We start from the raw sequence: 12,650 nt of genomic DNA, 5'->3' as shown, positions 1-12,650 counted from the left end.
TGGCTGAGTTTTAGTAAGGTTGAAAAGTATTTTTTAAGCAACTTAACTTGGAGTTTTCAATCTGGTAGCCGGATTCTCATTGGAGTTGATTCTTTCCTGGGTGGACAGGAGGAAATCATCCTGCCAAAATCTCTCCTAAATTTTTTCCATAGAAAAGGAATTTTCACTTGGGACAAGCTGATAGCTGAATGGCAGGGCCCTTTCCCTCTTTGGAAAGAGGCGGACAGTATGGGGATGTCGGATCTCTTAGCTCGGCAATGGAGAAATCTCAGAACTTCTTTGAGGAACTGTGGCATATACCGTACGCGGGATGTTGATGTCCTTATTTGGAAGGATTTAAAAGGAATCTCCCTGATTCGTGTTAAGGATATATATCAGAATCTGATTGGGATAAAGAATGATCCACCAAGGCCGATTTTCCCACCAGCCTTTTGGAAATCGGGATGTCCTTCCAAGGCGATTCTATTCTCCTGGCTTGTATTCCACAATAAAAATTTAACATGGGAGAATCTGAAAAAGAGGAGTTGGCATGGCCCAGGTCTCTGTTTAATATGCAAGTCCGATGAGGAAAGCAATTTCCACATGTTCTTCAATTGCTGTATAACTCAACAAATATGGAAAGATCTGGCAAAGTTATATAAATTTCCTCATATCTCTCATGTTTCTACTAAAGAAGCTTTCCTATGGTGGAATGGGCAAAAGGAATCCTGGAGGCCTCTTATTATCATTGCTCTATGGTGTATTTGGAAATGGAGAAACAAAATTATCTTTAATGACAGTAAAGAGCCTTTTATGGGAACTCTTCAAAACATTATTGCTCTTTATGACTCTTTACCACAAAAACCACAAAAGCAAAAAAAGTGTAATCAGAAGGAGCAAGCACAAAATCTCTCAATGCTTCCAAGAGCGTATTTCGATGGTGCTGCTCAGAATGGCTCATGTGGTTGTGGCATTCACATTATCATGAATGAAAAAGATCAATATCTCATTCCCTGGAATGGAGGAAAGGGCACGAATAGTAAAGCCGAGGCGATGGCCCTTGCAAGCCTTTTATCCATATGCCTTTTCTTTAACATTCAGTCTGTGTCAATTTTTGGAGATTCAAAAGTCATGGTTGATTTTGTAGCAGGAAAGAGCCACATCAGCAGCCCTCACCTTACAGGTTGGTTGGACAGAATCAGGTTCCTTTGGAGGAAATTGGAAGGATGCTCCATCCAGCACATTTTCAGATCACAGAATCAGCAAGCAGATACCTTATCAAAGGAAGGTCTCCTTTTGGAGCAAGGTATATGGTATATGAAGGTAAAATCTGGCAAGGAAATTTTCTCTATCCAGGACTTTTCCTTGCCAGGCTCTTAATTTCAAATCTTCGTTTTCTAGTTTTGCATCTGCCTTTAGTATTTTGGTCTTTTCTTCCATACAACTCTGATTATGGCTGAAGCAAATTTGGAATCTCTTGAACAAGTTTCTGAATTTTGTTTCTCTCTTTGGAGAGATCTTTATGCTTCTATTTTATCAATGTATCTAGTTATCATGTTTTTTTACAGCGACTTGTGTCACTTCAATGGGCTGGTCAATTTTTGAAAATCCAAAGTCGGCTAAAATAGCCCCTATGAAGATCTATCTGTAAAATGTATATGTTCATTATATATCTTATATAATACATCATGCTTTTTCTTTCTGAAAAAAAATAAATAAATAAAAAATTAAAAATAATAAAAATAAAAAAAAAAATTAAAAATTAAAAATTAAAAAAAAAAAATTAAAAAAAAAAAAAAAATTAAAAATTAAAAAAATTAAAAAATAAAATAAAAAATAAAAAAATAAAATAAAAAATAAAATAAAAATAATAATAAAATAAATAAATAAATAAATAAAAAAAATAAAAATAAAATAAAATAAAAAATAAAAAAATAAAAATCAGTCACCTTCCCCATCCTCTTATTTCTAGAATATGGGGAAAATCTGGAACAAGGATGGTATCCCCAAAATCAACTTGTTTCGCTGGGAATTAGTATATGGAAAGGTGGAAAGGTGTTGACGACGAAAAATCTAAAAAAAAGGAAGATTCATGGCCCCTCACATTGTGTTCTTTATGAAACAGATGAAGAAGATATAATACATGTCTTTTGTCGCTGCCCTTTTTCAATAGAGATGTGGAAGATCGCTTTGAATCCTATTGGGCAAATCCAAAGTATTCCTCAAGGTTGGACAGAAATGTTTGAAAATTGGAGGTCGCAGTATCATTGGCATTGAAAGACAAAATCAATAGTTGTTAGATGTTGGGCCACCATTCCCAAATATATACATTGGTCTATTTAGCTCACCCAAAATCAATCCATATTCCAGAATATAAAGCTTAACCCTGTTTCTTCTACTTTGAAAGCATCTCAAACTTCACTGTGAAATCATCTCTTCCAGGAGATATGAACCCTCTGAATTGGAAGAACTCTCGACTAAAGAAAAAGAATGGTTGAAGCTAAGTAAACCATCTATTCATGCTGGCAACTTGAAGACACACAATGTCAAGCCATTCATTATTAGGCGATGGAGATCAGTTGAAGGCGTGGAAATGTTGAAAAGGGCACCATCAATGTTTCTTTGATGGAGCCTTGAAAGGCAATCTGGAGGAGGCAAGAGCGAGGGGTCATTTACCGCCCCGATGAAGAAATACAGACAAAATTTGATTGGGGTTAGGCAAGGCAAAAATTAACAAAGCGGAAGCTTTAGCTCTTTGGCAAGGCTTGAAGATTACCCATTCAAGGGGATTCTACAGCTAAAAGTCTTTGGGGACTCAATGATAGTTATTCAAAAGTTTAACAAAGCCAAAGACCTCATAGAGAAGAACCTACCTCCGATGTTCCTCGAAATATGGTTGCAAATTCAGAAGTTTGAATCTATAGCCTTCTTCCACATTAAAAGGGAAAATAACCAAGTGTTGACGAGCAAGCAAATAGGGGAGCAACTCTTGAACAAGAAATAATAATCCAAGATCAAGGAGACCCATATATATCTCACATACCATGAATTTAAATTGTTATATGAATGTATCCAATATTTACCGAGTAACCACCCTCGAGGGTATGATTAGATGAGAATTAAGGCTTGTCAAGCCTAATAATGAAAACTGTAATCTCGTGATAAGGAAGGTCTTTGGCGGATGGCATCCTCGCAAGTTGGGTCGTGGAGGAAGAGAAACCAGCTATGAGAGCAAGGTGAGAAACGTGATGTTCGAAAATAGGTGGAGTCTAATCCCCATCTCATTTATACCTCATATCAAGGGCATGCAAACTAGTACTCCACTAGATCTGGCGCAGTTAAAATTGTATGAGCTTGGACATTAGGCGAAGGATTTAGTGATGGAAATTTGTGCTAGGAGTATGTAGGGAAGGGACAATGGCATTCAATGTTACAAGAATGAGACTAGAGCGGGAATAGACCAGGCCAAGGAATATAAGTGGTGTATGTTGGCCATGAAATACACATCGGTCTATGTAAGAATTTGAGTGCAATGCAGAATGGTGCCTCCAAGCAAGGATAGTTGCAGAGATCGTGGTAAAGAATAATTGATGGAAAAATTGGCAAACCTTTCAGCCCTCGTAGCCAAGCTTGGTGATCATGTGGCTCTAAAAGCCCGCTCCCACTACGCTCTTATTACAAGGAATCTAGAAGCATTGTGTGAGGGTGTTGAACGTCTTCAGCTAATAGCGGACAACATGTTAACCAAGATGGATGATTTGAATCTGAAAGTGGAAGTTAAAAGTGGAAACAATGACTCTGGGTGTTCTTAAAGAAGTGTTTGGGATCCCTTAAATCTCCCCTCTTGGTGAGCAGACCGCTTCTCAACCTGAAGATCCTTTGGACCAAACTTTGGATTCAGGGCTCCCGCAGTAGATGGAAGCAAAATAGAACGGGTAAGATGGAAGCCCTCAAGCTGAAAAGGACAACAATGGCTAGCTATACCTATTTTGATTAAAATGTGTTTTAAGTTTGTGATATATAGTGGAGTCTTCTGGAGTTTGTATGTAATAAGGGTAGTTAGAAAATTAGTAAGACAAAGGCAAGGTAGAAATATGATGTTTTCTAAACAACTTTTGAACGATGATGAAGAAGAACAATTCCTGAATGTAATGGCACTGGCCCATTTTCCAATTGCATTAATATAAAAACTACATGTTTCTTAAAAAAAAACAATTAAAAATTATGGGAAGAAATAATAATATTTTCTTTATTTGATTGTACCATCGATACTGGCTACATCCACGAAATACCCACCAATGTCTAGGTGAGCCGGTTATCTTTTATGTAGACATGGCTTTGAAGGAGTGAGCATGTCAATATTGGTAGGATTGGAACTTGGGTAAGGAGGATAATAACAACTCACAACTCTGCCCTGTCACCCAATCAAAATGATCAACTAAAAGGGGGAACAAAGAGGGGGGAAGTGCATGATGGTCATGTTTTAGGCACTTCAGGGTATGTCACGAGGAAGTGTAGGAGGTGTGACAAAATATTGTGTAACAAAGGGGGCTTTCGGGAAGCAAGAAATAAGGCAGAAAGAAAGAAGGCTCAAAATAAAGAATATTCAAATAAATAATGACATATTAATAAGAAAACCAAAAGGACTCACCACAGGACAGCATATTAATGACTAAGACAGTGGATAAGAGGTTTTCAAAGAAGAAATTCACACATCGAAATTCTATAAATAACAAAACATTATATAGCTTATTTACAAATATAATTTTTTATTCAATAAAAAAACCAAATACCATAATTAAAATTTTAACGTCTTTATAAATTAAAGAGAGAATACAAAACAATTTCATAATGTTAAAAAAAATGCCATAATAAAATATTAATTTTGTTTTGAATCAAAAAAGCATAAAACAATATCATAATGTGTAAAACTAGCATTCTCTATGATAAAAATGTTTAAAACTTAGTTTTTTAATAATAATTCTCTTATAATCTTATAAAAGATGATATAACGTCATACATAGTTAACATTTTATTTTCTATATATAAAAATAAATAAAACCATTAATAAATTAACATTTTGCTTTCTATATATAAAAATAAATAAATAAAACCGAATATCTTATAAAAAACGATTTCTATCGTGATTGAATTTCTATCATGATTGAATTGCATCATACATGCTTAACATTTTACTATAAAAATAAAAATAAAAAAACCCATTAATATAATAACATCTTGATTATTTTCATTTATTTTGTTTTGTTTGATACTGTAAAAATGAAAATAAATAACCCATTAATATAATAACATCTCAATTATTTTCATCTATTCTATTTTGTTTGATATTGTATCATGTTCATCTATTCTGTTTTAAAAGGACTCACCACAGGACAGCCTATTAATGACTAAGACAGTTGATAACAGGTTTTCAAAGAAGAAATTCACACATCGAAATTCTAGAAATAACAAAACATTATACAGCTTATTTACAAATATAATTTTTTATTCAATAAAAAATCCAAACACCATAATAAAATATTAATGTCTTTCTAAATTAAAGAGAATACAAAACAATTTCATGATGTTAAAAAAAATGCCATAATAAAATATTAATTTTAATTTTGTTCTGAATTAAAAAAAAAAAAGCATAAAACAATATCATAATGTGTAAAACTAGCATTCTCTATGATAAAATTGTTTAAAACTTAGTTTTTTAATAATATTTCTCTTATAATCTTATAAAAGATGATATAACGTCATACATAGTTAACATTTTATTTTCTATATATAAAAATAAATAAAACCATTAATAAATTAACATTTTGCTTTCTCTCTCTTTAAAAAAAAAACCATTAATAGAATATCTTATAAAAAATGATTTCTATCATAATTGAATGGCATCATACAAGATTAACAGGATTAACAATGGAATATCTTATAAAAAACAATTTCTATCATGATTGAATGGCATCATACAAGATTAACATTTTACTATAAAAATAAAAATAAAAACCCCATTAATATAATATCATCTTGATTAGCCAGGGTTAGCTCAATCGGTCAAGTCGGGGCCTCGCTAGATGGGAGGTCACAGGATCAATTCCCGAAATCTCTTGGTGTTAAGTCTTACAGTAGTGTCAGGCCAGGCAATAACTCCACAAAACAAAAATTGATTCGTATATTATTCTACAAGGTAGGTCTTCATTATGTACATGAGAAACTGTTCAGTTCATCCCCTGATGACTGTTCATATTTCTAATTTATTTATTTACATAAATTCACCCAATCACAAGGATTAGGTGTCAACGTTCTCCCCCTTAATCTAAAGGGATGTTGGTGAGTCCAAGCATCATTCTAAATCGTTCAAACTTTTCTCTTCCAAGCGCTTTGGTGAAGATGTCTGCAATTTGCTCATTTGTGGAACAATGAAAGAGATGGATTGTTTTGGCCTCAACATGATGTCAAATCAGATGACATTTAGTATTGATGTGCTTCGTTCGATCATGGAATTTTGGGTTTTTGGCCAACTTTATTGCAGAGGTATTGTCAATCATGAGTGGAGTTGATTGTACTTGTTTTACCTGCAAATCTTCAAGAATTTTCCTGAGCCACACAATTTCTTTTGTTGCTTCAGCTGTTGCCACGTATTATGCTTCTATTGTGGAATTTTCTAGAACTGATTGTTTGCGTGATCTCTAGGAAACAGCTCCTGATCCAAGACTCATAGCATATCCTGAAGTTGATACTCCAATTTCTTTGTCCCCATCGAAGTCTGAATCAGAGTATCCAATCAAGCTGAAGTCGTCCACCTGTGTATACTTGATTCCAAAGTCTTGAGTTCCCTTCAAGTACCTTAGAACTCTTTTTGCAGCAGACCAATGTCCCTCACAAGGCTTTTGCATAAACCTAGAGAGGATTCCAACAGCGAAGGAAATGTCTGGTCTGGTAGTAGTTAGGTAGTTGAGACTTCCTACAAGCTGTCTATACTTTGTTGCATCCTCAAATTCTTTTCTTTCAATAGATGTGAGCTTTAAGTTTTGTTCCATTAGAGTAGTAAGAGGATTGCACTCTGTCATGCCAAACCTGTTCAACAGATCTCTAATGTATTTCTTTTGAGACAGAAATATAGACTCTGGATGTTGGGTTACTTCAATGCCAAGACAGTAATGAACATAGCCCAAATCAGTGATTTCAAAACTTTTCCCCAATTCCTTCTTTATGGATGCAATGTAGCTTTCATTGTTCCCTGTCATCAAAAGATCATCTACATATACCACAAGATATACAATTGTTTTGCCAACTTTCTTGACAAATAAAGTTGCATCATCAAGATCAAAATGTTTGAAATTGAGTTTCAGAAGATGCTCAGTTAGTTTTTCATACCAGGCTCGCGGTGCTTGTTTGAAGCCATACAGGGACTTCACAAGTTTGAATACTTTATGTTCATGTTCTTTCACAGCGAATCCTTCAGGCTGGGACATAAAAACATTCTCTTTTAGATCTTCATTCAAGAAAGCAGGTTTTACATCCATTTGATGGACTTTCCAACCATTCTGAGCTGCTAGTGCAAAGAGTGTCCGGATGGTAGCCCATTTTGCTGTGGAGGCAAAAGTCTCCTCATAATCGACCCCTTCCTTTTGTGCAAAACCTTTTGCCACAAGCCTAGCTTTGTGCTTGTCAAGTGAGCCATCAGCGTTATACTTGTTCTTGTAGACCCACTTGCAGAGAATTGGTTTGGTTCCTAATGGAGGATCAACCAACTTCCAAGTGTCGTTCTTTATGAAGGCATCATACTCCTTTTGCATCGCTTCTTTCCATTCATCATGAGAAGCAGCTTCTTTGAAGAAAGATGGTTCAAAATCTGTAGACAAGTTCAATTCACAATCATAAGAAACATCCATATCAACAGGTGAATTAGAGTCATCTACATCACCTCCATTTTGTCGGTTTGAATTTCTGGTTCCTATCTTTCCAACTTCATCAGAATGAACACTTTCAAGTGTCTTTGTCAGCCACTTTGGGGCCTTTCTCAGATGGTCCACGCTGCTCCGTTGATTGAGTTGGGACTGAATCAAGATTGGGTCTCCCAATTCTATCAATTACATCACTTAAAGCATCATTCGTTGTTGGAGTTTCATGCGGGGGAGAGTGTTCTTCAGAAGAAGATTCCACATGTTGATCTAATATAGGAATCCCCCCTTCAAGATGTGGAATCTGATTATCAAATTCTTGAAATGATTTTGCTTTTGCGAATCTATCCTAGCGATCAAGTTGCCGCTCAACAACATTGTCAGTTTTGGATGATTCAAGGAAAATTACATCTCTAGATACAACAAATTTCTTATTTACTTCATCATAGAGGCGATATGCTTTTGAGGTATTTGAATACCCCAGGAAGATACACTTACGAATTCTAGCACCAAGTTTGTTTCTATGTACCTTTGGTATCAAGGTATAACAGGTGGAACCAAAGACCCTGAGATGCTTTACCGAAGGAACATGTCCATACCACATTTCATATGGAGTCTTGTTTCTTATAGCATTAGATGGACATCTATTCTTTATATATGCAGCACATAGAACAGCATCAGCCCAAAACATTATCTTTACATTTTTTAAGAAGAGCATGGATCGTACCATATTTAAGATTGTCCTATTCATTCTTTCAGCTACACCATTCTATTGGGGATTATAAGACACAGTTGTTTGATGTTTGATCCCATGTTGGCGAAGATAGTTTTCAAATTCATTTGATGTGTATTATTTTCCATTATTAGTGTGAATAGACCCAATATGAGATTCTGCATCATTTTCAATCCATTTATAAAAATTCTTGAATGTTTGAAAAACATCAGATTTGTTCTTCAATAAATAAACCCAACACATTCTGGTGTAGTCATCAATAAATGTCATGATATATTTATTTCCATTTGCAGAAGGAACAAGCATTGGACCACATAAATCTGAATGAATGAGTTCAAGTTTTCTATGTGCTCTTGAATGTGAATCATGAAAACACTGTTTGTTATGCTTTCCTAGAATGCAAGCATCGCATTGCTTAAGTTTCCTAGGAATTGTAGGCAAACCAGCAACACCATTTTTCTTCAACAAGCGGACACTGTCATAGTTCAAATGTCCAAATCTAGCATGCCATAATAAACTTGATGGAAGTGTATCTTCTTCATGATAAGAATTGTATGAGAAATGTTGTGCATGAGCAAAGGTTCCTTGCAGCTTGAGAAGCCTTTCTTCTTCTATTCCCCTCATGACAAGTGAGTGGTCAGATGTTTTTCTTACCTCAAGCTTGCCATCAAACATATGAATATGAATGGAGTGACCTTGCTGGCGGATGTGGACCAAGGACAGCAAGTTTCTCTTGAGTTGTTTGAGATATAGAACATGATGCAGAAGAAAGTCTAAAAGACCACGCAGTTTAAGCCTGATTGTGCCAAGCCCTGATGGCTTAATTTTTGGTTGGTCTGCAAAGTATACTGCTCCATAAACATTGTCAGTGAAATCTTCAAAAAAAACTTTTTTATGAGTCATGTGGCAGTTTGCTCCTAAATCAAGCAACCAGTCATTTTTCCAAGAAGCAAGTGAAGCATTAAATAAATCTTCATTTACTCCAATGTTACATTGTGCCACAACATAGTGAGCGGATTCAAGTGCTTTACCTTTGTCTGTATCATTAGTTTTACCTTTTTGTTGGTTTCTTTTCTGCTCAATTTTGTCCCACGGTAGATTGCATGTAGAGGCATCATGTGATCCATTTCTTTTGCAGCGAATGCAGTGAAAATCTGCCTTTTCTCCTTGAGAATGTCTGCCCCCCCTGCCTCTAAAATATCTTCCTCTTCCTCTTCGACCACCTCTTCCTCTTGTAGAATTTTGAGCAGGATGCTTTTCTTTATGAGCAAGGCACACAGCCTCTTCAGAAGATTCAGGGGTTGTCTTCTTTCCAAAAGCTTTCTCTCTTTTAGCAAACTTTTTCACAAGAGAGTCAAAAGTTATATCTTTGAGATTTCCATTTGCTTGCAATGACTCAAGATAATTGGAGTAAGTAGGATAAAGTGCCTTGAGAAAAGCGATAAGAGGAATATCCAATTCAACCTTAGTGGATTTGATATCATGCATTATAGACTTTACTTCAGATGCAAGAGCAAGAGGATCATTATTTTGCAGTTCAAGAGTGAAGAGTTTAATCATGAGTTGAACAACTTCAAGTGCAGAATGTGAGTCATGGAGTTCTTCAGCTTTTTTAAGGCTTCAAAGGCAGTTGAATATGACAAAATATGGCGACTCACCTCTTCATTTACAGATGCTACGATTAATGCATAAGCTTTGTTGTTCTTGTTTTCCCAAATGACGAGCTCTTTGTCTGAGGTAGGTTGTACTGGTTCATTGTCTTCGTCTTCGACACACACTCCTTTCCACAACTCATTGAAAATGAGGGTGTGTTTTATCATCTGGGACCATTCAGGATCATTCTCCTTGCTAGTGAGAACTATTCCCACCATGGATATGATTGAATGCATACTGTAGCAAAAAAAAACTTTTGCTGCAAAACTTTTACTCTTAATGGAAAAAAATATAGTTCTGATGTGACTGGACAGCAAACTCAAATATCAATTTGCATTCATCTGCACAATGTTAAAGTATAGAATATCGCAGTATACTCAGTCCAAAAAAATACCCTCAACAGCATAAAGCACTGCGTCCACTAAAAGGCCGAAGAACATAGTCCTGACATATTATATAATTCAATTGGATGATATTAGTGATGGCAGCATTTGACCAAACCATAAGAACAATATCCTACACTTATCCGATGGTGTAACTGAAGAAATAACAGAGAGGACACTTTGTATTGTAGCCGGCACTTTTGTATTCGAAACATCATAGCAGAGATGATGATTTCCCATGGGAGATAATGAACAACATAGATAAACAAAAAAAAAAAAAAATTGGAGGGGATTTAATAAACAAGCAGCCCGACACTAGTCAAGATGCATATAAAAGACAATGAACAACAGCAAACCATCAATGGCGTTCGAACGCAAGTCTCCACAGACGCCAAATGTTGTGCGCTGCAGCGAACTTCGAGTTTGCGAAATCGTCAGTTTGAAGCACTCAGGGAGTGTTTGTTTCGGTGTACGCTGACTGTGTGAAAACCATAGCGAGAATAACCGTGGAGAGGACGCTTTCTGAGCAAAAAACTGTGGATGGACAACGCTAAAATTACCATGTCAGAACAGCGCTTCTTTTATGAAACATTTATGGACAGTCAGGACAGCATGGACAATGTGGACAATATGGAGGGGGCAGCTACCATGTCAGGAGCAGCTAATTATATGGAGAGCAGACTAGGGAGTTACAAGGGACATAAGAGCTAAGAAAGAAGCTGGCTCTCATACCATGTCAGGCCAGGCAGTAACTCCACAAAGAAAAAACTAATTCGTATATTATTCTACAAGGTAGGTCTTCATTATATACATGAGGGAGAGACTGTTCAGTTCATCTCCCGATGACTGTTCATATTTTTAATTTATTTATTTACATAAATTCACCCCATCACAAGGATTAGGTGTCAACAAGTAGTCCGAAGGGCATCAACCCAGATTTTTCTGGTGGACGTAGCGCCACCCATTGACCAAAGATATCCGTGAACCACGCACAAAAAAATAAATAAATAAAATATCATCTTGATTATTTTCATCCATTCTATTTTGTTTGATACTACAAATATAAAAATAAAAATAAAAATCTCATTAACATAATAACATCGAGATTATTTTTATCTATTTTATTTGATATTGTATCATGTTCATCTATTATGTTTTGTTTGATACTTTAAAAAAAAACCAACAAAAAAACAAAAAACTGCTCATTATTATAATAATAACATCTTGATTATTTTGATATTGTATTATATAAAATTAATATTTTACTTAAAATAATAAAATACCTATTAGTAAAGTAGCCAATCTCCTCATGTTTGGTTTCATATTTGTCATATAAAATTAATATTTTAATTAAAAAATAATAAAACACCCATTAGTAGAGTAACAAGCATCCTCATAGCTGCTGTAAAAAAACTCTATTATCATTATTATATCTAACATCAATACACACAACTCTATTATAATTATTATATCTAACATCGATATTTTCATAAATAAAATATGAAATGTTTACAAATTGCCTCAACTAAACATTATATCAAAATTAGTTTTCAATTAAATTTTGTATCTAATAAAACTTTTATAAAAATTCATAATACAAAACCACATTTTCTTCAATGTCCAAGTCTTTTCCATGAAAAAAATAAATGAATAAATAAAAACAAATAAATCACTTTTAACGAGCCTTAATCAATTAAATAAATAAATATTAAAGTATTAATCAATTAAATAAATAAATATTAAATAAATCACTTTGAACCAGCCTTAATCAATATATTCTCTGCATACTAAATCCAATTTTATTCAAGATCCCTACACTATAATAAACACACTAAATCTCAACATATATCCTTCTTGGAAAAAAATTATTATCATAAAATATTATTGTTTTTTTCTTCAACTGCAGAATATAAAATATTATTTTTTTTAAATGCAGAATACAACATAAGCTTGACTAAATATACTGAATTATCAACAGATATATCCTTC

At 34.6% G+C, this 12,650-nt stretch overlaps 1 protein-coding gene across 1 annotated transcript; it reads left to right on the top strand.

The window, feature by feature from the left end:
- The first annotated feature begins 228 nt into the window (after positions 1–228).
- On the top strand, positions 229–1,359 carry LOC149264037 (uncharacterized). Its single transcript, XM_089394196.1, has one exon. The coding sequence runs from the start codon at positions 229–231 to the stop codon at positions 1,357–1,359; it is 1,131 nt and encodes a 376-aa protein (XP_089250322.1).
- Positions 1,360–12,650: the final 11,291 nt, after the last annotated feature.

The sequence above is a fragment of the Pinus tabuliformis genome, chromosome 6 (genome assembly GCF_031772625.1).
Source record: "Pinus tabuliformis cultivar Carrire ecotype Pingquan chromosome 6, CPIR1, whole genome shotgun sequence".
Lineage (NCBI taxonomy): Eukaryota > Viridiplantae > Streptophyta > Pinopsida > Pinales > Pinaceae > Pinus > Pinus tabuliformis.
This window is presented reverse-complemented; position numbering and strand designations above follow the sequence as displayed.